Genomic DNA, 27,213 nt, shown 5'->3' with positions numbered 1-27,213 from the left:
AACCACATGATTGCTTACTGCAAATATAAAACATCTAATGGAAGATTTTTCTTTTAAAATGAAAAAATGAAATAAAAATTCTTGCTGGTATCAAAAACACCATCCTGCACATTCTTGACAGATCTAATATAAAATCTTCTCTTTTTCATTGCCTTTTCTTTTATCTTTGGATCAAAAAAAAAAATTTAAAATTCTTTGCAGAATCTAATAAACATAGCAGGGAAAAGGAGAGGGACAAGGGAAGAAAGGACTTTGAAGGATATTCTCCTGGCTTCCTTTGGAGTTTAAGACAATCATGAATTGGAAAAGGAAGAACTAACATATTCTTACACTTGCAAAAGAACAAACAAACTAAAAAAGGAAAAGAATATGAGCACAGAGTAACAGTAACAGTATCCTATTTCTTTATCAGCAACTACAATCTGAAGGAATGCTCACTTTTCTGTGACACATTTTGAAATGCCAAAAATATTGCCCATCATACTGAGAAAAATATTAATTTTCATCAGAAATATTTTAACAGGTTTTAATACTAGTGTTGATACTTAAACCATTAGATAAATACCATCTGAATAGCAAATATGTGCGATGCATTTTCTAGAAAAGAAGAAGCTCTGATATGGTATAAACAAAAAATATAAATACCTCCCTGAAAACGAAGGGTCATTACAAAGCATCAGGATAAACAGCAAAGTGAAGCCTAGTTGGAGGCCAGTGACTAGCAGTGTAGTCCAAGAGGCAATACTGGGTCCCGTCCTGTTCAACATCTTCATTCATGATCTAGATGATGGGGCAGAGTGTACTCTCAGCAGCTTTGCTGATACACCAAATGGTCGTGCTGCCATCCTGACAGACCTCAACAGGCTAGAAAAATGAGCTGACAGGAACCTTTTGATGTTCAACAAAAGATTCTTCCCTTCACTTGGGAGGAAAAAGCGCAGGCACCAGTACATGATGGAGCTGATCAGCTGGAAATCAGCTCTGCAGAAAAGGAGTTGGGGGTTTTGAGGCACACCAAGTTGAATACGAGCCAGTAATGTGCCTTTGTGGCACTGTGAGGGCGACCAAGCACTGGAAAAGGTTGTCCAGAGAGGTTTTGGAATCTCCATCTTTGGAGATATTCCAAAGCACTCTGGAAATGGTCCAGGGCAGTCTAACCTAGGTGACTGTGCTTGAGTGGGGGGCTGGACAAGATGACCTTCAGGGGTCCCTTCCAACCTCGACCAACTGGCAATTTTATGATTCTGTGAAATGCAGGCACATCTAGGAAAATTCATCCCGTGTCAAAGGTGATAGAAGTGGCTCAAACTGTTGAGATGAGTCAGGCTGTTAGATTAATGCCACTCATTAAATTTCAGATGTCCACAATTTCCCTTTTTAGAAAAAAAAGCAATACATGAACAGCATTGTTATGGTTTTATTATGAGATATCTTAGCAGCAAATAGAGAGCTCTAAGCCCTTTGCTCTGTAAAAGTATCTTTTGGATTGCCACTAATGACAATCAATTTAGTTGCCTGCTTAAAAATAATTAAAATAACAAAATAATAATTTTATTTAAATGAAACATTGGAAGGAAGAGCAGAAAATAGAACATAAAAATTTTAGTGCAGTCAAGGTCATGTTATTGAATTCAGAGATTCAGGTTCTGTGGCAAGTTTTGTGAACACAGACGCTCCTGTAAACAGAAGATACTTTTTTTGACACAACCATAATGGAATATCTAAATTCAGAAACAAGAAATGAATTGTTCTGCCTCTCACCAAGGAAATCCTTGAGGCCTTTCAGAGGACAGCAGCAGAAGGTCATGTATTTTGTTGCTTATGTAGGCCAATCTGAACATCTCAAACCGGGAGGAAGACTATTAAAGCGCTCCCTGAGTTATGTATAGGAAGTACATTGAATGGGAGAAAATTCCTGTGCCTGTATTACCAAGCAGGCACACGGCAGTCTTGATTTTCTTCTCATTTGCACCTGTGAAAAATGCCAGGCTTTTGCAGTATTCTAATTCTCATCAAAAGCTATGCAAATGATGCCTAGAATATTTCCTGTGATTTTTTTTTTTTAATATTAGATGCAGCATCTAAAAGTTATTGCATTAAAATGGAAGAAATGCCAATGAGTTGAATGTAGAGTGTTTTCCCTTTTAGTATTCTATACTCAGAGCACTCTGCATGCTTTTCACAAGCACTACTTAGTTTTCAAGTTTAGCTAATCATAACTCTCCTTAACTTTTCATCTTCTTACTGTGCCAAAGTTTATGACATTGTAAAACTAATAAAACAAACCAAAATATCTGAGTAGCTGGAGAAGATACTAAGCATACCAGACATATAGAGCACTTTGCCTTTAAAACACGAAAGAGAGGTTGTAATAGGATAATTCATAAAATCCGTAGCACAGAAATTAAATAAAGAGAAAAGTACTACAGATCGCCATAAGGCAGAATCACCTAACAGCATTAAAGAGAAAGGAATGACCATTAGAGTCTATGAGATACTCTAAGTACCCCTCAAGGGCCTGCACATGCTTCACTGCTTTATGTGAAGCCTTGCGTCTTTGAGAGTACAATCTTGTTAATCAGTTCTCAAGGTCACAGCTGAATGCAAGAGAGCAAGGCTGTGCATCTGTAGAAGATACTTATTTCTGGAAAAAATTATAGTCCTATTTATGTGAAAATGATAGGCAGTTATGCAGTACATAAGTCCAAACCTGCAAACACTTATCCCTATTGACATAATAAAAAAAAAAACTGTTTGCAAAATCAAAGTCTAAAGGGTCAAATGAGAGTTGCCCGAGGTGCCTGCACACCCATCACAGGATTTCCAGCTGACAGGAAAAAATGCTGAAGGTAGGAGGAATTGCACCCACCATGGGAACGTGTCATTCCCATTTGAATCTGGGTAACTATGGGATTCATAGGATGGGATGAAGAATGATAGTAGCTTTAGCTTTGTTCTCCTCTTCCTACTATATGTTGCCCAGTGCAGCTTCCTCTCCCATTAAAGGAGAAGGTGGGAGAAGGAAAAGAGACTGGCTAAGAGGGCACGGCAGGGAGGAAGGTGAGCTCTGAGCAGTCATCCCGTTTCTCCACTGATCCCAGGACAGCACAGCTATGCAGAGTCTTTGAGGAAACTTATATCTTGCTAAGTGAACCATAACAAATTATTAGGTATCAATGTGTGGCCAGACAGTACTAAAATTAGAATTCTAAAAGTAAAATTCCAATAAGAAAATATAGGGAATATAAAAATTGTGGAATAATTATAATCTAGTAAAAAAGTGGGCAAAATACCCTAACCCAAGCAAAAAAAACCCGTAAGCTGTGGGGGCCGCCTGGACAGGTCGCCAGCCCTGCGCGGCCTCACAGCCGCCCCATCTCGGGGAACCCCTCCGTCCCTGTCACCCTGTCATCGGGGAGAACCTTCTGTCAGGGTGTCTCGGAGCCCGGGGAGGGGACAGCCCGTAGCTCGGTCCGTTGCTGCCCGCCGCTCGTTACAGCACTGCAATAGGAACTGTTCTGCCCCCAGGACAGACAGGAGCAGAAATCCGAATATAATGAGTTTTGCAGCTCTTCCCAGCGCTGTACGGGCAAGGCCCAGCTTCCCAGCTCTTGCCACAGGTCACCTTTAGCTCCCGAGACATTACGAACAAAAGCAAAAAAAAAAAATCTAAACAGCTTTCCTGGCTTTGTTTAAAGAAATCTGCCAGCCAAAGAAAAATAGTGACGCAAGCAGCTGAAATAAAAACGGATCACATAGCTGCTAAAGAAAGAAAGGAGAGAGTTACTCTAGTTTGACATTAATTGAGGGTCAGTGTCTCCCAAGAGTGATTCAAATGAGGAAATTTTACTAACGGAAAGGAGCTTTAAATGGCTGCTAATACCACCCCAAACTGTAACTCCTAACAGTGATCACAGAATTTCAACTGGAGGCTTATTTAGGGGAGAAACAGTCCAAATGTTTCAGTAGACTCAAGAAAGAGATGAATGATTCTGATGCCAGATGTGACCTAAGCATAAACAGGTAACCAGTTCTTCCTGTCAAGCAGCTTAAGAACCTGTAGGACCTGGTAGGGACCAGTTTATCCAGCTGCATTATAACGACCATTCTTCACCAGCCATCGCGACCACGAGTACTTAGAGTCAGAATGCTTACTTGAAAGTCCTCTACATCTAGGGACCGTTATATTTACCTTTGAAACAAGGTAAAGAAATAAAAGCTTTTAAGAAAAAATCAGTTTGATTTAACACCTAACTGCAGGATTTTTATTTCTCTTTAAAATGAGTCTTTAAACACCATTACTTTAGCAGATACGTGCACAAAAATATGCCCCCACAAAACTATAAGAATTATTTTGGATGAAATTATGGATATATTTGAAGTATAAGACAGGAAAAGAGCTATTTCTTGAAAACTCAATGACGGAAGTCTTTAAAATGCTTTTTCACTCTCCTTACTTTGGTATTTTACTTTAAACACAAGATTAAATTACAAATGCATTGAATTGAATACATGACTTTCTGAAGCTGTTTTATCTTTATGTAACCAGACTGAACCATACTGCAGCTTCCCTCTCACCACATGCTTCCTGACCAGGGCACGGTTTGATTCCTTTTGAGGCACATATAGAAAAAGTGAACAAACATAACCTCTTTTGTCAGAAAATCCAATGCAAGTCAGCCATTTTGGAGGCTCTGTAGGGAGCCAAGTCACAGTCTTGTTCACAAGTATAGCTGAAGATTGACATCAGCATTGTCAATCATTTACAAGAACAGGTTGCCCAGATTCATAGAGGTAACATCTCTGGGTGCAGTCAGCTTTACTGCACGGTGTATCTCAAAGAGCTGGTCCTGGGTTTCTTGGCAGCTGTTTCTATGATACTGGCTTTAGTGATCACAGAGAATGTACCTTATAGGAAGAGGTTTGACTGTTCTTTTTAATGCCGTGAACAAAACAAGAGGAAAGAACTGAATCTGCAATTTGAAAAATGCAAATGGCATTCACATGCCAAAGTGCATTGTTTCTGGTTCTGGAATAACTATTTCATTACTTCTTCCTTACAAGTGAAGTTAATCACTCCACCTGTGACAAATAAACATGGAGGAATACATAAAGTCACACAGAACAGAAACTGACTCAAAGGAGGGATTTTTAAGGCTTATAGCTGTAGAAAAAGCCTGAGTAAGCTCAGAAATCTGCACCAACAGTAGCATTTATGCTAACTCATGTATTCAGCAGAGTAGGCATCATTTTTCTCTTATCTTACTATCTAGTGATGCATGCTTTCCCTACTATTTTAATCACTATTCACTAATACTGAACTCTTCCATTAACATTACCAAACACAGTCACAGCTGGTCTCCAGAGACCAACTGCAAGGTAGGTATTCTCTGCAACAGAAAGTTATATCTCTGTAATTCGAGAAATTATGTTTTTAAAAAAAGAAAACCTTTTCATGGACAACTGTTCTTATTTTCACCCTGCTTTTCAGTTTATGCTAATAAGGAATTACTTTAAAATAATCTAAACATCTCAAGTGAAAATAAGATACTAGTTGCTAGTGCAACCCTCCCTACCATTTACAAACTTGTATGGGGAAAATGGTAATTCCCTTAGCAGTCTCCATTTTTATCAGTCTTCAAATGTCAGCAGGGAACTCCCTTAATGTATCATAGATATTGCCTGAACTGAATAAAAAAGCCCCTATCATTTATTTCTTGTCACATTCAAGCTACATAGCAAATCAGCATCTTTTTGCATCAAGTTCATAACAGTTATTTATAAACAATTCTGTCTATGTTTCAAATTCCACCAGGGGACTGAATTAATTTTCACTGTCCCTGCCTGACATTTTCCTGGAATTTTATTTTCTACGGAAAATTTAGTTGTGTTGATATCTCAGTTGATAATGAACTTAGTCTGTCACAGCACAATTTACACTAAAATATTTGCTATCATTTATCATTATACAATAATGATACTGTAATTAAAATAATTTAATATTACAAACCTGGGAAAAATCTAAGTAAACATGTACTTAAATTTATTAAATTAAGTTTTATGCAAATACGTTCTTCTGGAGAAAGAAGGAATTAGATTTCTCCACAAAAGATCTAAGAAACTTAGAACCTTACTGGTTTCTCTTACAGAAGAAAATAATGAACAGACTCTGTGTTAGACTGGTTTCAGAGTCTTCAGAGTCAACCTTTAACAACATCCAAAAAAACACAGGGAGAAGGAAAGAACCATGAATCATCATGTGCTACTAAGAAAAAAAAAAAAAAAAAAAAGTATTTCTGGGTAATAAATTCCATTAAAGTTCCATCAACTGCTTTTGAAAGACCACAAGGCTGTAATCCACTGAGAGCTTTACATACTCAGTTGTTTATAACTATCAATAGAAAATGTGTGAACTATTTTCCTTACACTGATGTCAACTCAGTACAGTACCAGTTTATTCTAAACCACGGTTTATAGAGAAATGAAACAATAACCGTGCCCATTTATTATAAATATAGAAGCAAACATATTTCTTGAACGTATTTCTCAATCCCTCCTTGTTCTCTCAGATGAAATTTTATACCTATATGCCCTTGAAATTGATAAAAATTTAAAAATGTTATTCTAGAATTTGGTATTAGTACATTGCCTTGGACATCTATTGAATGCAGTATGTGTATAATTGCCCTCAGATTTTATACACATTGTTATTCTCCTAAAATGTTTACTTTTAGGGGTTTATAGAATATAAAAACAATCTGTACTGAGGTATTATACTGAGGAATGGAATGGTTATTATAGGCATTCCCTCAGACAACAGTTACTGTTCCATATTAGATCATTAAGAGACTCTATGAAGTTGCAAGCAATATTTAATAAAGTTCCCTGCATATTATGACAGGTTCTCTGTCTTATGAAGAGCCCTTCATGTGTTTTATTTAAGAAACTACATCCTGATACTTTTTCCTCTATACATCTATTTCCAATTTTTCCTAAGTTTCTGCAAATCAAAATTATTGTCATGTGCATATTTAGGTTTTTGCCTAAAGGTTTAGGTTCTTTCTCTTGTATTTCCACTCGTTTCTCTGTGCTGTAATTGCCAGCCACATCTTCCACATGCTCTTTTTCTTTTCCTTTCCAACTGTTGCTAAATTGCAATAATTGGAGTTTGACAATACTGCTATGTCAATGATTTTGCTATGATTCTATGACTTAAAAATAATATAGAAAATATGAACCCTAGTGGAAAGCAAATGTTCAGGTTACTTTTTTCTCTGTAGAGCTTTATAAGGCTAAATATTCAGAAGATTTATTTTTCTATGTATCTAAAGCTACAGTTAACTCTTAATTAACTCTTGTAGGTTTCATCCAAGACACAGCACCCGAAAATGTTTAATCAATTAGCAATGCAAATACTAACAAATTACTAACTCTCTATGACTTTCTGGCAGAAATAGATTAAATAACTCTGTTTCTTCCACGTTAAAAAATTGTCTTACAAAGTCATCTTCCAAAAATTAGGTTTTAATGGACTTAGCATTCATCATTTTTCAATGTCCTTTACAGGAATGTTTAGGAATTTATTTATTTTTATTTTAGTTCTGCTTTAATAACAGCCTACACTCCCTACACCTTTTTCAGTTTGCAGAGTGGTCTATATCTTCTCAGTCTGTTTTTTTCCTAGTGAAATGCACTTCTTTCCTTATCATGGACTGAAAATTTCTGACAACTGAACTCAATTAAATAGATACATATTAGTAGCAACTAAAATAATTTCTGTTCTACATATACTCTTTCTCTCTAGAACACAGAAAATAAAGAGTAAAACAAAAAGGAGAGTTGGATAAAACTGAAATTGGAAAAATGAAATTGAGGAGATCTACTGTATTTCATATGAAGTTCGAAATGCACATTACAGAAATCAGTTCACAATAGAAATAAAATTCTATTGTGATATTGTGATTGTTTCAAATACTCCTAGCAGTGGCCGATTCAAAAACATTTAAATGTATCAAAAGTCATATACCTATATGAACACACTTACGTATAAGTGTAAAAAATCAGCAGTGACATTCCCTTCTATGACTCTTTCCCATCTTTGATAAATTCTTTCAGTTAAACTGAAATGAATGCAATTTTGTGCCTTCACTTCTCCTGGTGTTGAGTCATTCGGGACAGAGCAGTTCTACCTCTAAGTAGTTGGAAAGTGGCTGAGAAGAGGTTGTGACTGGGAAAGTTGGAAACATATAACAATAAGTACACTCCTCTTTTGAAACCATGGACTGTCTTCTTAGGGGTGTGTTAAATTTCAAATCTGCACCGATACAGTAGGAAACTTACATAACTGTGAGTCAAATCGGAAGCAGAGGAACATTCTTCACAAAATTAGCTTCTTGGAGAATTAAATGAATATATATGTTTAAAAGACGTTTTTTTTTCATATATGCTATCGATCCATATGTGTACATATACATTTTTGTTTATAATGTATAATGTATAAAATACATTATACCTGAACTATATTTGAAAACAATTTCCACACAATAAAGACATGTAATTTCTCCATACTTAACTTTGTTTCCAAAGAACGTTTGTCTCCCATCTTCTATCAATGAATCATTACTGACACATTGAATGTTCGTTACTAAATGTCAATTCATTAAAAACATTAAAGCAGTGACATTTTTTTTTAAAAGGGCAGACTTCCCATTGTTGCACTTGATTTTGTAAATCTTTTTTCAGCTGTCATATATTCACATTCAATTACTTATTGTTGCGTGTTTTTAACACATTATAGAAGAAAATCAGAGACCATGAAAGGCAACAGTCTGGTAGCTCTCAGCTTACTTAAGTGCAACAGTTGAACTTCCTCCACAAAACCTTCCCTTAATACTTCAGTTGAGACCTGAAAGGAGCATCTCTCTGCAATTTGTTCACCCTGCTCCTTCAGATCTCAGGTCTCTGCTGAGATTATTAGGCTTGCTAATTAGTATCACCTGTGATGGTGACTTCTTAAAATATGGATATATGTCCAAAGACAACTGGATTGTGACGTCTAATAACATTTCTCATAGGTCATTATACTGCTATCGGATGGGGATAACATTCAGCTCTTACTAACCTTACCTGGAACAAAACCCACTAGAGATGAAAATTCTTTGTCAGAAAAAAAGTCACAACACACAAACCAGCAAACATCTATGACAGAAGAGGCATACTGTGGGCCTGCAAGTTTCAAAAATGTCTCTGAACAACATTTCACAAACATCTGCTACTCTGCAAATGAAATCTAACTTCTATTTAAACTTACAGCATCTGCACAAAAAGTATATTAATTAGCTAACATTTTCCATCAATTGCTCATATGCAAGTAGTCATAGTCTTAGGTTTCTTCAAAATATTTTGGAGGTGATGTCCACCAAATTTTGCATGTGGTATGCTTGGATACCTCACACTTTACAGTTTTAAAACTATTAATTAATTCAAAGCCATTTAAACTATTAAGTTCTTGTCTTGCAATGTGCATTAAAATACGTAAGTGAAGAAATCTGCAAAAACAGCTCGCTGTATTAATCATGCCATAAATTAGAATGGCAGAGAAGATAAAAAATCTAATATAGAGTCTACTGATAATATTCTGCAATCTGGAAGCTTCAGGTGAAACTTCAAATGAAAAATTAAATTGGTGATACGTATTGAATCCCACATGAAGCTGGAGACACATGTTACTGAAATAAATTCAAATTAGAAATAAAATTCAATTGTGACTACCTTAAAAATTCTTAGCAGTGGCTGTTTCAAAAATATGTAAACATACCACTAGTCATATATATTTATATTCAATATATTCATATTTATAGGTATGGATAAAAAAAAAAATCAGCAAGTAATCAAGACATTCCCTTCCATTTGTCCTTCCTCTCAACTGTACACTAACACATATATAGGAGACAAAAGATCTGCACCATAAAGAAGGGGAAGTAGGCAGGTTTTGCCCTCCCTGATGGAAAGAAAAAAAGTTCATGCTTTATGTTTAGCAAAGGAGATGAGTAAGGTTGCATTAAATTCTCCTCACTTGTCCCCTGCCAGCAAAGAACATATGCAATATGACAATACAATAGCATCGCCAGTCTAGTCTTGTCTTCATAAAAGTGTAGAAGCTGTAAGCTGTTTTACTGAGATGCAGCTGCAAAGCAGATCTTAATAGATTCAGAAGCAAAAAAATAATAAGAATTGCAATGCTGTACTGTCATTGCCATAGGGGGCTGCTGTACACCAGTGGTTACAATTTCATGGAAAGAGTAAGGCAACTGAATTTCACGCACAAGGCACATCTTCCAGAAGCCCATGGTACAACTGTTTGAGTCTAAAACCCATGGTGTGCGCCACTAATGAAATGAAGGTCACTTACTAGCATAAGATTTTGTTCACATTTCAAAATACCAACAAAAGTGCCAACAAAATGTTTTCTCTGCGCGGTTTTGCTTGTATCAGAGCTCAAATATTACAGATGTAAAAATCAGTATTCTATAGGCTACCTTATTGGGCAAAAGAAAAAAGCTCTAAACCAATTAGTAACAGTTCTTAGTTTTCTATTTGATTAATTTCTTACTTTAAACAAGTGATTCTTAAGAAATCCCATTAATTTCAGGGGCATTAGAAGAGAAAGAAGTAGACATTGTCCCTGATGGTCATAGTACTTAGACAAAGTAGATTTAATTCTTAACATAATCTCTTCCCACTCCTCTTTGAACTACTAAAGGTATATAAAGACAACAGGATGTAACAGGCAGAGATTTGGAGCAGAAATCACATTATCAACACAGGTCACAGAAAGGGAAAACGTACTTTAAAAAAGATGAGCTAAATATAGATTTAATAACTTGCTTGGATTATAATGGCCCAATGGGTAATTTTAGGATCCTAAACCCCAGAAGTGAAGAGAAATAGCAATTATAAATCTAGAATAAAGTGCTATTTACTTTTCTGAAGAACATTACATGGGCAATGTCTTTTAATGGACACATTCTGCATTTTGATCTGGGAAGGGAACAGAATGTCCCTGGTAAAAATCTCTTCAAATAACAGCAAAATTTACCTGAATCAAATTTTTAGGACAGCTTCTTCACTTTGAAAATGTTTACAGTTCAGATGTGGATCCTTATCAGAAGCTGAATTTTGCAAATTGTTCCTTCAGTTCTAACATTTTATTCAAACAATGAAACTAACGATTCTGAAATTATTTGTATTTTAAAGGTTTTGAATACCACGGCAGTCCTGTTACCTCAAACTTTTTGTCATATTAGCTGCTATATTCCTCCTTTGACTTTCTTGCCCCCCCTTTTTTTTTTTTAAATCCAGGCTGCATTAACATCAGCTCTGTCCAAAAAGAAAGGTATGGCACATAATTTCAGATGTTTCTAAACAATCTTTTAAACTGTAACAGAAGAAATATTTTACTTCAAGGCAATGTACAATGTCAATGCATAATATGGGACAGCAAGTAGTGGTCAATAAGGAACTGAGCACACCTACTATATCAACAATAATGTCATAGAGATCAAAACCCAAAATACTATATTACAAAAATCCTGATCTCCATAATAACCTGGGGGAGTTGGTCTTTCCTTGACAGGTAAAATCCACAGATAAAATCCCCAACTAAAAACCATTCACATATATACTTATTGAGAAGCAAATGATTCTCTCTTATCAATTTGGAAATACTACCCTATAAAAATGAAGCTCACGAGTCTCAATCCTGACTCTGCAGTCATGGAAATGAGTAAGTAGGAATGACAGGGGGTGGCACAAAACGCTGCTGGAGGGAAAAATTTTGTAAGTTCTCTAGAAAAAAAAATAAGAAAAAAAAAATGGCCTATTAAGAGCTAGTGAGAGGCTTAGGAGGTTCAAATAGTCCCACCAGAACCGGATTGTTATCCCTAACAACATGCAGAGTCATTCATTCTATATTGACTAAAGAAGAGAGCTTTCTACCGAATTTCTAACAGGACTTACTACATTCCCTTTGAGTTTTTCCCTCCAAGTACTGACCTTCTCCAATACTCTCCTGCCCATAAAGTCTAATGTGATCACAGTCTGAATTGATTTGGTTGAAAAGAATTATGACAAAGACCTTACATCACAGTTACCCTTGAAGAACATCTTGCACATGTACTTCTAACTCTCACCACTAACAAAATGAAGCTCTCACTTCCACTCTAGTCTTAGGAAGTCCAAATTGCAGAAAATCATATTACAAGGTTCCATTGTCTAAACAAAACAAAATGATTTTTTGTCCAAAAGTATGAAGTAGAGCTTTATTTGATAAAAAAAAAAATAATCTGATAGCACAAGAGCAAATATATCTCCTTCTGGATAATTCTTCCTACCTATTAAGTGACAGCAAGCCCTATATATCTTTTACACCTATCCATATCTGTTGGAAGGTAAAAATAATGGTGCCTTTAGGAATTCTACCTTACCTAGTTTGTGAAAGATGACGTGAGGCATTTCTGTTCTGCACATTTTATTTTTACACTGCTTAACACTGCTGTTATTCCTGAGCCTGATTTATGGGTACCCTGGGGTACTTCTAACCCCTTTTGATGTTATTTCTACTGGAAACAGTTGACAAAAGCAGATCTCCCCTTGAGGATTGCACAGTTTTAGTATTTGTTTCAACTTTCAGCCATTTGCTCAACCTATTAAGAGCTTCTTCAAAGACATAAAATAGCAACCCATCACCTTGAACGCTACAGAAAAAAATACATGCATAAAGGCTGCCAATTCATGCTAACTCTGCTGTAGATAAGCAGAATACATTGGAAGGCATTACACTACATGGAATACCGCCTGTGGATTTAGCATAACCCTACAAGGGTATTTGGCTCTGAAGTATTTCACTCTGTTGGTCAGAGCTGCATGAAAATATTAATATAAATCCAAGGCAAACAGAAAGTGTTCCTACTGTAAACTTAAGAATAAAAATCAGCGATAGGCTTAAACATTACTTCCATTTTGTATTTTTTTTTTTATCTACCATAGAGCAGTCTACTGCTTCAAATGCAATTTTTATGAGCTCTGCAAAACTTGCTAAAACCATACATATGCCATGTCAAGACTCTTAGAGCTTAACTGCTCTGCCGGCGGTAGACTAAGTGTCCATGATAAATGGACAGAAACAACGAGAAAAATGGTATATCTTGTTGCAAATAATACTTTAAAAATACATAAATAATACCTCGTTGTCATATTTTCCTGTTTAAATTTGTTCAGCAAGAAGAGAGAAAAATGTATTTTTGAAGAACAGACACAGGTTTTTTGACTGTAGTGAAGGTAATACAAAGTAATAGTTAATGTACCAAATACAGTTATTCCTCTTATCCACCTGAATGCTACAGAATGATGGAAGTATGTTTCACAAAATACTACAAACTGCAGAGCGCTCTAGTTGCTACTTTCCGACTGTATTGGAGTATTAGAAAATAATGGTCAGCACAGATACATATAATCACCTAAATGTTTAACTAAAGTTAAAAAGGTTATGGGCATTTCTGTAATTCTCTTTGGTATATACTTTCATATAAGGAAAATGCATGACTCTGCAACCTGCACCAATGGGCAGTCAAGGTACAGTAACTTCAGGCTACTTAACCATGAAAGAGAGGAGCAACTGACATAATATTGCCTACTTCCTGCTGATTTCATCTTCTGCAATCCCACAGGCCAGTGCAAAAGACCTGCTCATGGGTGGGAGGTGGCTGCTGGAGTACTCTCCCACTCACTCTTGGGATAACTGATTTCACTGCCTCCTGCCAAACAATTAATTCCCTGGCCTACAACATGTACTGGGTCAGAAGAGTGTTCTCCAGACTTTTTGGAGATTGAAGGGGGTGCAATTGGTCTGTTTTTATAATATCTGCCATCTAATCCTCTTCTTATGCCATAGGCTTCAGAGATCTTGCTATGATCAAATAAAATCTCTCAGCCATTCAGAAAACTAAACCAAACTTTCATTATCTGAAAAGTATCTCTGTGCTCCATAACAGAAGACAAATCTATTTATGAACAACTGAATCTGCTACATCAAATAAAGAGAAGACTAAAAGACTTGTTATGTGCATCAGTGACTTCAAAGAACCTGTTGTCCCCATCATAGCTAGATATCACAGATAACTGATGCTTGTTAGTGCCTTGTCAGATGCTAAAGCACCCAAATCCTACCCTGTTTCTTAGAGCACTCAGTAAGAACTCCTACAAACTTTTAGAAATAAAATACTTTAACATCACCTAATGGCATTTCAGAAGGGGTTCTGTAAGCTATAAAGAACCTGAACAGCATGAGGCCAACAGGAAGATGTGTCTTTCTTCCCTGATTAAGTGTATAAATCCAATAAATTTATTCATAAATAAATATTCCCAGATTATGTACTGAGCTAAAAGTCTACTGAAACTTAGGCCTCCCATAATTATTTGGCACCTTAATATAAATTAATAAGAAGTTATATGCTTTTGGGATATGTCAATAAATAGCCCCACTAAACTTCACTAGTAAAGTTTAAGAAGCCAATAGTTAGTCCTGGGCAAAAGTCAGCTAAGAAAATCCAGAAAATTAAGTCTTACCTCTTTCTTTCCCTTGGGATTTTACCACAAAACAGAGAAAAAATTACCACTTCCTGAATATGAGCGAGTAGGTCTGTACTGGATACACCAATTCAGAAAAATGACAATATATCCATTTTAAATTAGATTGAAATAATTATAACCAGTTCTTAAACCCTAGTAATATTTATATTTAAATAATTATATTTAAGGGCCATATTTATGGCCCTTGCTCTTCCCTCTTGTTCTTGGGAAAAGGAGAAGGCTAGTCTTAGAATGGAAACTTCATATCATCCTTAATTACAGAGAGATTAATACTGTTGCATACCTACAATTGGAGACAAGCTATGTAAGTAATTCAGCATGTATGCCTGCAAGGTAGTCTCTGAAAGAGACACACGGCAATGTGGGAAACGATGGACACCATACTCTTCAGCACATGATTATATTTTAATTTCTAACAAAGACTCATTTTCTTCAGCCAAATGCTGTCAGCGACCAATCAGTTGCTATCAACGCAGTAGCAGGCAAGTACAACATGATGTAATTATCCTAGGTCTGGGACAGAATTGGAACAACCACCTATTGTTTTCAGTAGGAAGTTTACTTCCAAGAATCAAGCTTTTCTTCCCCCAAAAGATGTCTCCTAACAGTTTCATTCATACTTCCTGCTATCCTATAAGATTTTGCTAAATTCTTTCTTCTATTGCAAAACGCAGACCAATCAATAGTAATATTTACAGCATATAACATTGTGTTATTAGTTTTGAGGTTCCACCTCAAAATATCTCCTAATCAGTAATAAATGTATCTCAGGTAATTCTTAACAACAATGGTATCATTCTTTCTTGGGCAATTGGTTTTTAATCCATGCATTTGCAAGCAGTGGTGTTCTTGAATGTATGTGCCCAAATACCATGCAGTAAAATGGATTACTGTATTTAAAAATGCAATAAACAAGAACACGAGAACAGATGCATCCTAAGAAATTTCACTTTGATTTATAAAACAAACACCAAAAAGTTCCTTTCTGCAGGAACAGTCTGTCCCCCTCAAAGTTGTACTTTCATTCACTGGCTCTTAAATACGGATTAGCAGCAAAGATCTCCACACACCACGATCTTGAGCACTTGAGGCTGTAGTTAGAACTCAAGCAGTTAGATTTCCACCTGTAATTCAACTAAGGTTCAAAAATATAAATTGCTATCATACCAGCTAAACAAACACATTTGAAAGTGTGGCCCATTTTCTACCGTGCTACCAGGGAAAAGAAGTGTTTTAAAAAGAAAACCAGCAGCAGCAAAAGAAAAGCTCTTTGAAAGTGATAAGTACTCTGAAGCACTGAGACTGTGCATCTCTGACACTTTTTGTTGTACTTACCTGGTATCTGTGCATGTTATACACGTGATAGAGCGACTGTTTGCTGTAACGAGGTTCAAAGCCACAGATGTTTCACTGTCAGTGGTTGGGTGTGCTCCACATTTAAAGTAAAACTCCTGAAATATTGAAGGAGAGATAAAGAGAAGATTACATACCTGCCGCTCATGTCCTCTCTTTATCTTAGGTAACTGACATTTGAGACAACAGACAAATCACCACTGCCAGCAGAAAAGGAGGACAATCATTAGGAAAGGTTTACGAGGAATCCCTTGCAAAAATACCAGTATAGGTGTGTATTTTATTCAGTGACTTCCCTAGCAAAGAAGATATCTACTTGTGTACTAATTTGATACCAGTCTGACACATTCTGGGATTTTCTGGACTTACAGAAAGAAAATTACTTCATCTAAGTATAGTCATCAAAGGCAGAATAGTAACTGTCACTATACATTAATATTTCCACTTTTGTTGTTGTTGTTGTTATTACAGATATTACCATTTTCTGAACTCTAACCCACAGAATTTTAGTTCTAAATTGGTAAAGTCTGGCCTTGCTGTTATGATGTTGGAAATCTATACTATACAGTTTTACCACCATATTAAAGAGAAGCTCTAGCTCTCATGGGACATGTAATACATTTGCAATTATATCTTATTTTGTGTTTGAATTAAGTTGCTTTAGTCCATACAGCTCTATATAGCCTCTTAGACTCTTTCATTAGCATAACACTTTTTTCACAACTGTGTGCTTTGTTCTCTTTTCCACTGCACCCCAGGGAAGGCCATACTAATCATGCTGTGCTTTGATAAGGTTTTGTTATAAGAGATTGTTTTAAATGTCTGAATCGCTCTATATATATGCAAATAAAAGCAGTCTGAAGACATATGCTTTGCAATAAGAGACACAGGTGACAGTTTGCAGTTTCTTTGTTCCCATGAGACCTTTTTGCGGTATCAAATTGTGGACGTTTGTAATGAAAATATTAAGACTCTTATAGATGAAGTGTGAATTGGAAAGAGAGAGTGTAAATGAATCAGAAGAAATGACAAGAAGGTAGCACAAAAGAATGACAGGTGCTGATGGCATATTAAGATGGGATATTAAGATCACAGATGACTCTCAAGACACCCAGAGAGAAAAAAGAAGAAAAAAAGAAAAAACTGCAGCTAGAGAAAAAAACCTCACAGAGTCAGTGAATAAAAATCAGCGGTGTTTCCTAATCAGTCATGGAGGTGGAACAGGAGAAAAAAAAAAAAAAGTATAGTCACACTTCTTTAGAGTGCAGAAGTTACATCTGAATCCAGCCACATCCAAAACCCACTACCAATTTCCTACCTAGACATATATTTTAGTGTTTGCTAGTATATATGAATACAAGACAATACATGTGGCTGAATGAAATCAGTTTTAATACAAAATGACCTTCCCCCTGTACAGCCTGGCACTGAGATTTACTACAATCAGTCCAGAAAAAGCTCTTTCTCACTGCCTCAAGCCTCGCAGTAAGGCGTTCTTCATCTGTAAAACAGCTGCCAATTACTGTGTTTTCTCAGTGGTGATCATTCAGATATGGTGTGTATTTCTACATGAGACACATGTCCTGTGCAGTAATACTTCTAAGGTGGAATCTGATGACTAGGATATGAGGAGTATTAATACAACCTTCCTCCTAGGTTAGTCGATCCTGCTTCTCAGACATGCACTGATCCATGCAGTGCATTCAACACAAATGAAATATTCAAACTCCACTGTTTAAAACTCCACTGTTCAAACTCCACGAGTCCTTAACTAGGACTCCTTGTCTGAAGCATGTGCTAGTAGCAGTTTATTGAGAGAACTAAGAGGTAAGAATATATTTTCAAGGCAAGCCTATTTTTCAAGTGAAGTAATTTTTCACAGAACTTTTGAAGTAATCACCTGTACGTATTTACATAGAGTTAACTTTTTAAAATAACTAAATCATCTTTCTGTCCTGTTCCATAACATCAGGAAGTAGTCCCAAGCAAGAAAATATGCTTAAAGTCATCCTTAGACAATACTTTATACTTTCCATCCTTTTTTCTCTTGTACAAGACCCAGTTATATCAGCTTAGCTTGAAGCATTTCAGTAATTGAGAATGAGTCAATGGAACTACACATTCGTCTGGAATGAAACTTTAGGCAATCTGTAATTTTAATTTATTTTCAACCTTTAAAAATGTATCCATTGATCTTTGTATTATTTGCTAATGGGTATTGCAGCTTGGGTTTTTTTTGCCCTTTAATTTGATTTTACTTTTGTTTGAATTAAATGGTAAGAAGGATTTATTTCAACAGGACGAGTCTTGAAAATATCTCCTTGCTTCAGTACATCTTCTGCATACAACTAAGACAATATTGAGAACTCACTATTCCAGAACAGATAAACTATGGACAAGGAAATGTACAAAAGAAAAAGAATTTTTTTATAACATTACTTTCCCACTATAGTAAAACTTTCTTTGGGTCACAAGCAAAAAGAAAGAGAGTAGTAAAGGAAGTAAGCTCTACAACACTTGGAAAAGCTTTAGACTTAATTTATATTTTTTTTTCTACAGAGTGTCTGTTTGATGATTCTAATTGCTTTTGGTAATACCTCACAATGGCTACAAGCTTCTCGTCATGAAAGCTGTTTAATGAAGATGGAAGGGAAATAAAGTGATACAATTCTTATTCCATACTCAGAGATGCATTGCTTATTGCAAGTTGGTGGGAGGGGAAGAAAATAAGAAAGTCAACAGTCTTCATTGGGCTACAGTGAAGTGCTACATTGCCAAAATACTTTCTCTATACCTCTGTTTATCAGCCCCAAAACTGCTTTAAGAAAATTCTTCCACTAATCGCATTGACGATGTGCTTTGCTGTTGCTGAATAGAGAAAATTATGGAATGGGAAAATACTATTTGAAATAACAAAAGAAAACATTACTGCTCTCCAAAAACATTCATTGAAAGACTCCCTGCTTGAGTAAACAGCAATTAAAGAAACAGCAAATCTTAATATTAAATCCAAACAGAACAAAGAGATCATTAAAATTACAGAGAAAAAAAAAACCTCAAGTTTACATGTCAAGTATTTGTTCAGAAGAAATCTTCAAGATTAAAGAATTTTAGAAGTCATTTATAACAAATATGTTGAGTCTATCAGTACAGTAAAACTAACCCATTTATAAAATGTTTGTCCTTGCAAAAACAAAAGGTATCAACCCACACAATGTATAATTCTATAAAATCAACACAACACTCTACTTCTGCAGGCCTGAGACATCACTGCTATGATGGGAGTTCAGAATACAGGGAAAAATTAGAATCTGAAAAGCACAGTATGCTGAGTGAGTTTTGGCATAGTGTGGACTGAATTTCCACTTTTTTTTTTAATCATAGTAGTACACATTCCGGTTTTTAAAAAGTCATGAACTCAATTAGGTTTCCAGTTGCAAATAAAAATTTACATGGCCTGGTTTTACACATTGTGTAAATAAACAATCCACAAGTATTTATTTGTTATATAGGACACATTTACAAGATTACATTTTGGACAAACCGAAACTTCAGTTTTGCTAAAGATGTCTTCACTGATGATGGTGCATTTTCCCAGTAAGATCCTTTCTGCTGTTTACCAGTTCCCAATGGCCCCAAGAAGCCAGTTCTCTACAGAACTCTACAGAATAACATGAAAGAGATGGGCAAAAATTTGTGCAGTCTACATAGCTATCCGACCACTTCTAAAATACCTAAAAATAGCAGAAATCACATTATTCCTCCTTTCTGCACCACTGTTCTCACTTGGTACAAAGGTTTCTGTTTAATAATTTTTTTTGGTTAAGTATTTCTGTTCAGCAATGAGAAAGTCAGTCAAGAAATTAATGCAAAAACCGAGACAAAATTTAGTGCTTTTCTTAGTCTTGAAAGTCAGTAGTTTTATGGTCACCTTCTACAGCAGTGAATATCTTTAGATCATTTTCTTGCCTAAAGGCATAGGTCCCATGAAATTGCGAACATTCTATTTAACACTACAAATGTCTTCCTTTTGGCAGTGCATCTGATAGATTGTTATTCAGAGAAGGGAGCAGGCATTGCTCTAACATACTTTGTCATATTCTTCACTCCTGTTATCGCTTTTGTGTCATGCAACATCATATAAAGTGCAAGGTGGAAGAAAAGGTCCAAAGATACATGGTCAGCGTTAGCTACTTTTTATGAAACTCATGAAGAAAATGCTCAAATTTATTATTTTTTTTTAAATTTGTTTTATATTTTATGAAAAAAGAAAAAGAGCACCTCTCCCTAAACTTTGTCTTTTCAAACTTTGTCTTTGCGTACTCCTTATCGCTGAAGAAATGCAAATATATAGAACATACACACACGCAAATACAGGTTCCTAAGCCTGCTTCTCTATTCACTGCTGTGTAAATTGGCTAAAAATCCTAAGGAAGCACAGCCTTTTGAATTTCTTATTCCCTTTTCTTAATAAGCTACAGGAAAAGGTGGGTATTTTTCCCCTGAATTACCCACAGATGTGTTTATTTAGGACTGACAGGCAAAACCATTTACTAATGTGTTACAACCACTGAAGGTGTAGTTTTCATTTTTCAAATTATCAGCATTCTTAAATGTCCTTTCATCTGTATCACCATAATTATTCCTCTGAATGAGAGAAAACTTCAACTCCACTGTAGCATACTCCTGTGATAATGCTTTATTTCCTTTTCCAACTAAAAAAATTAGTAGATATGCAGCAGGTCTAAGGACAGATTGAAAGAAACTCACTTCAGAACAGCTGTGGAATCAAATACTTCTTTTAGGATATTCTGGGAAAGACTGGGTTCAACTCTGAGCAGAGACACTTTAAGGTTCCCACATCCCAGAAGAACTGCAAACAGTGGCTTTCCAGGACTAAGGAATATCTCTGGTGAAAAAAAGTATCCGTAAAACATCACAGTTCACATGTGGAAGAGGCAGAGCTTTTGAAGTTAAATAAGTAAAAAGTGCTAGAAAAGCTGTTTGAATTACACTGGCTAACTAATACGAGGAAGGCTGTACTGCCCAAGAAAAACTCTTGAAGGTTATGGCAATCAAGTCTTAAATGATTCTGTGATAGACTCATGAATGAGTTGTATACGTAAGACTACTTCTTTGAGCCAACAGTATTTTCACTAGCTCTGGTTACTGGAAGACATCTTCCTCAAAATAGTGGCCTGTGCTAACAACTTCCCAATTCCCTTATGCCGCTCTGCAGATACTGCCAAAACCCAAGAAGCTATTGAGCATTGTGAGCATCACCTTGTACGAATTATTTGGTGATTGCTACTCTGCATGGTTTGTTTTTACTAAGCAATGACTCTGAGACCAAAACAACTGTTAAGATCACAGGAAGAAAAGTATTAACGATGATTCAAAATTTTGCAATATAATTGGGTTGAGTCAAAAAACACATAAATAAAACAAAAGCATTCTTATAGCTACCTAAATTTCAGACAAAGTCTTCAGCTTCTTTTATGTTTGGAATTCATCTGGAACTGTTATTGCAACACTTGTAGCTGAGAAACTAAGCTTAGGTTCTACTCCTGGCATCAGCACACCTTTCTTTTAAGGTGATCTCCATTCACAGAATCACAGCCTCGTCAGGGGTGGAAGAGACCTTCCGAGACCGTCAAGTCCAACGCCCCTGTCAAAGCAGGATCACCCAGAGCAAGCTGTACAGAAACGCATCCAGGCAGGTTTTGAATGTCTCCAGAGAAGGATATTCCACAAGCTCTCTGGGCAGTCTCTTCCAGTGCTCTGTCACCCTTAAGGTAAATAAGTTTTTCCTCATGTTGAGATGGAATTTTCTGTGTTCCAGCTTGTACTCATTGCCTCTTGTGGTGTCACTGGGCACCACTGAAAAGAGTCTGACCCCATCCTCTTGACATTTATAGGCATTCATGAGGTCCCCTCTCAGTCTTCTTCAGCCTAAACAGGCCCAGGTCTCTCAATCTTTTCTCATCAGAGAGATGCTCCGTTCCCTTGATCATCTTTGTAGCCCTCAATGGGCTTTGGGTCAGGCCAAATACCTGGTGAAAGCTATCAGTGCACAGGCAGGTTAACCTGGATTCCTCAGAGCTGTAGCCCAGAGGCCTATCCCCCTGCCTCCCCAACATGGCAGCACACCCCACAGACACCAAAAAGGCCTCCATCAAGCAGCCAGCTGCCCACCTGCTGGTCAAACACTGACAGAGAGCCCTCTCCACCGCTGAGGGAGGCCTCAGTCTCTCGGCCGGGCCCAGGCTGCCTGCACCGCACCGGCAGCAGCCCTCAGGCCCGCCCGCCATCTTACTTTCGAGAATATTTCTTTCCTACTTGAGTTCCCAATCAAAATCAAACCTCCTCTCTGTGGATTTGCTGTGATTCACAAATTCCGTGCTGGGTTGATACTGTAAACACTCAGCTACAGGGCAGCTGACTTCCCTGAGCTGGGCAGAGCCAGCGGGATCAGCTCCTAGGCAAAGGAGCAGCAAACCCAGCTTCCGCGGGCTGCCTCAGTCCCCACCAACAGACACAGCTCATTCTAAAGGAAAGGGTTTGTACACGGTATTAGACCAGCCTTCAAGCTGCAGCACAGAACTCCTCAAGAACATTCCGGTGTTAAAAAAAAAAAAGAAATTGATCATTACAAAAAGGGGAGTAATTGTGTGATTCTAGTTCTCTATTAAGATTAAGCAGAACAATAACCAAGGTTATTAAGTGACAGTGGATTCAAAGGCCCTTAGCATAGACTTTTTTAGGAATACTGTGACACTAATATTAAAGATATTGGTCACTTTAATCATTTGCATACCAATAGCAAAACAAATCTTTCAAAAGCATATTCACTAAGACAACATTTCTTTGCCATAAAAAAAAATATCTTAAAGTAATTTTTCAATTTGAAAGAGAAGATTCTGTGAAAAACTCAGCATCTGATCTGGGACTTAGATGTTCAGAATGGAATCAGAATAATCAGCAAGAACTAAAATAAAAGGATACCACCAATACCAGCACATTTTATATACATCTCCACAAGTATTTCCCCAGCCTTTACACTTTCAAATCCACAGAATCTCTGCAGTAGAACATGCAGCAGGAGGACAGCATTGCAGTTCATGGACACTGTCAGAAATGTGAGCTTTGAAAAAAATGCCTTTATGGGATGCAAAGAGAAAAACTGATATCCCAGGAGAGATATACTACACAGTAAGCCTTGTTAATATACTGTTGATAATTAAGATGACCTCAAAGATAAGTTGAAACATCTTTTGATGTAAAGAACGGCAATAAATTGCTAATATATTACATTTCAATGTCTATAAGTTTATATTTATTTAATTTGGCAAGAGACAAAAGCAGCATAAAAATGTTGAAGTAATATGAGCACCTCTCTGATACCTGCCTTCTGACTGAACCCTATTGCCCTTCTCAAACTGCCTCTGGCTGAGAAGAAGAAAGATCTGTTATTCACAAAAAAAGCTCTTTAGGATGAGTATCCTTTGCCATCTCTTCACTGAGGCTGTCAGAGTATGCTTGGTCTCAATGAAAACATCAACTTTGACCTGTGTGAAGGATGGGGAAGGGAGAAAGTTAACTTTTTAAATTATTATTATGTTTTTGAGACAAGCACGAGTTTTGGGCAGAAATGTTACTCTCCTCCATTTTTCTAAACTCTCTTTTCTGTTTAGCAGTAACTGTTGCAATCTAAATACATCCAAGTGACTAAAAGACTGGTATTTCAGAGAAAGAAAAAAAAAGTGTCAATACATCTTTAAAATATCTCCTTTCTACTCCTGGTCAACTTTAAATAAGTTCATGTAAGAAAGCCATTAAAAACTTACAGTTCCACTTGTGTCAATCAAACACAATCACCATGTCTTTTATTCAGTTGAAGATACCAAAACCAATTTGTTGTATATCAAATATTTGAACAGGTAGCCTAAGATACAGAAAGTATTTTGAGTACAGTAGGATTATGGGATAGGAAACATACGTGTTATTCATAATTCTTTAAAAGATCTATTGTTTTAGTCCTGACCGAATCACTCAAAGCAAAGTTTTAGGCATATAAAAAAACCATATTAACAACTCATCATAAATGTTTTTCTATGAGACATTTTCAAGGGCTAAAAAATAGCACAGCCACTATTCTCATCACACCCAGATCCAACTTTTATCCACGTTCTATAAAAAAAACCTCTGAAACAAAAACCCACAAATAAACAGAAAACAAACGATCTTTTATTTAAGTATAAATTCCCCTTGCCAATGGGCAATATTTCTATCTTTCATTTTTGCAGAATTCACTGGAAGAACAACAGAGATATTGTTCAAAAATTAATTACAGGCCAGCTATAGTTACCATTCAATTTTAATCAGCAGTCTAATGTGATATAAATAAGATTATTAATGATTTAAAAGATCTTACTATCCATTTCGGATGCAGCCATTACTTATTTGTTTGTGATTTTCAGTGATTTATACCAATAAGGTTATTTTTGTACAATGATGCATGCAGCTTGCATATCTGTTTTCTGCACTATAAAAAACCCCAACCAGTTATTACTTTTCAGTTAATAATTTGTACTAAAATTCAAAAAGAGGAGATGGATACAATTAAGACTCAAATAACTGGCATAATAGATTATTAACTATAGAAAGTTATAATGACATCTAGCCTCTGGAGAAACGGTACAACTATAGTTTCGTAGGACTTCTGTGTGCAAGAAATGCAGTACCTCTCACGTGTTATTCTTTCCTTGTCCACTAGAAGAGACACAGTGGAAACAAAGAGCACAAATGCCTTGGGAATCCTTGAGCTGCTGCTGTTGCTCAGAAAATACTATTTCAACCACCCAGGAAAGCACTTTGTGTGAAAGTGACTTTTATAATTTTTAACTGCAGCATTCCTCATTTACTTTGCTTGTCTAAAGGCAGCCACACACTATACTTGCTTCCTTTTTCTGCAATTGGTGGCTCAGGCTCAGACAATCCTGTCACTAATTCTACTTTCATTCCTTCGAGTAGCAATATTTCCATGACGCAGACAGACTGAACAGGACTCCAGCATGATCCAGATTTTCTATCACCCGTTTTCTCATAGTGTAGACAAAGAAATGAATGCTCTAGGGCATCATGTTTCCTTATAAAACAGATCTTTGCCTGGAATGTGTCTTCATAGTGGAATCAAAGGCCCTATAGACATTTAGCCAGTCACCAGAAATACATAAATAACATGCCTCAGGTACTGCAATGTCCATAGTATGTAAAGATACAGTAAGATAGCTGCAAGTAAACAACTTTTCTATGAGATTGGCTATGCTTTCATATAAAATAACATGAAAGGTTTACACCTTCCTTGCCCTGAAAGAGTGCAAACTTTCCCCTTCCCCTCTCTGCTCCAAACTTTTTTCATCCATGTTTCATTTTGAAATACAATCTCTGATCAACACTATCTCATGGGCTGAACCAAGACTGTAGACGCCTTGGTTAATAAATTAATTTTAATTGTATGAATTAATTTTAATTATATAATAAATTTAATATTAAATTACCTAGCCCAGCCTCTGGAACCCAACCCAAATTGTTCTGCTGAATTTGTTCACCAGGCTTCAGCATGTATGAAGTAGTTTATTTTGGAAAAGTTTATTTGAATTACTTGAGCCACAGCAGAAGTCTCAGTTTCAGACCAGCTACTTAGGATGTATTATAATCATCATATCCTGAACATCAGTGCTGATTTCTAGGACTTAAACTTTCCCATCAGCCTCTTTTAAAGTAGAATCCAACTGTTTAAATTTGTTATCAAGTGTTTCCTGTAGAGAATCAATCCTTTACTTTGAGCTTAATTTCCTCTGGCAATCTGATTTGAATTTTTATGTGAAAGTAAGCCACAAAAAGGGCTCAAGGAGGGAAGAAACTCGAACTCTGTATGATATCAGATCCTCAGACTGTGCTTCTTATGGCACAAAAAGTTGTTCACAATTACAGGTTTGAGTGATTTGTTTCTTTTTCAGCCACACTAACAAGCATTTGGGGTAAAGATAGTGATCAAGAATTCAAAATATCTACAGAATAAATCTAAAAGGTTAAGAAACAGGACTCCCATACCTGAGCTGTAAATATTGCACAGCTGAAATTATGTTTTAAGGTCTCCCAAAGAATTTCATTTCAAGCTTCAGAGAAAAGCCTGCAGAGTTAACAAATCACAAATTTCTAAGTAAACTACATCATTTATTTAACTAGCTGTTAGCTTTCATGAGCATTCTATACAACACAACCAGTTCTATGGTCTAGTCTATAAATATTGTTGTGTTTCTCCAATATATGCAGTAGATTCCCATCCATCTGCTCCTATTACAACTGAAACATTTGCATTTTTTTCATCCCTTGATATCTAAGGAACTGGTCAGGTTCGAAGCTTCGGGGAAAAAAAAAAAAAAAAGTTATTTTAACCATACAGCCATCTTAAAAAATGACTGTTATTTTCTGTTATTTTTGGTTTTAGGTTTTCAGCCTTCAGCTAATATCACCAATGTCCTAAAGCCTCACATCCATCCATTAACCAAATAGATGATCTACAAGTCTGTAACATTGCTGAAAGGCAGTACTAAGACACCTTTCATTTAGCACTAAGGCTGCCTCAGGGGGAGCACCAGTATTTATGTGAGGGTGCTGGGCAGACAGAATTAGGCTGTAATACCACAGGAGTGGCTCTTTGCCTCATCCCTGTGTCTCAGCTTTGAAAAATTGGATGGTTTGTTCTGTCATCTTTCCAATGGCAGCCATAGATCAGGATATGAATGAGAACAAACCAGCCAAGACACTGCCCAGTTATGTTGGGAACTGCAAGAGAAGGGAGGAAGTGGCAGAATTGTTATTCTCTCCCTCTGTAGATGATGTGCTTGCCTTTTGCTCTGAAGACTAAAATATGTACTAATGAATGTTTGGCACCTTCTGAATATCCACTGAACAGGCAATGGGTTTTTTGAAGTCTATTTCCCACCCACAATCTTGTTGCTTTTTTCTGAAGTGCATTCTTTGCCATGACTGCATTCTATTAGCACAAGTATAGTTATGCTGTCCTTAAGTCTTAATCAAGTGGGAAATCCACTATCTCCTCTATAAACATGTTCAGAAAAAAAGAAATCTATGTTTCCATTACACTCATACCTATAGTCTCTAGCATTAAAAAAAAAAAACGAA

The 27,213-nt window shown here is 36.4% G+C and overlaps 1 protein-coding gene across 1 annotated transcript in view; it reads right to left on the bottom strand.

The window, feature by feature from the left end:
• Positions 1 to 27,213, bottom strand: part of PARK2 (parkin RBR E3 ubiquitin protein ligase) — a 622,540-nt gene that overhangs the window by 349,819 nt on the left and 245,508 nt on the right. The window contains exon 8 of the mRNA XM_014950502.1: positions 15,985 to 16,100. Coding sequence (XP_014805988.1) covers positions 15,985 to 16,100 — 116 coding nt within the window. The remainder of the gene's footprint in view (positions 1 to 15,984; positions 16,101 to 27,213) is intronic.

The sequence above is a fragment of the Calidris pugnax genome, unplaced genomic scaffold, assembly GCF_001431845.1.
Source record: "Calidris pugnax isolate Ruff unplaced genomic scaffold, ASM143184v1 scaffold24, whole genome shotgun sequence".
In the NCBI taxonomy this organism is placed as follows: domain Eukaryota; kingdom Metazoa; phylum Chordata; class Aves; order Charadriiformes; family Scolopacidae; genus Calidris; species Calidris pugnax.
This window is presented reverse-complemented; position numbering and strand designations above follow the sequence as displayed.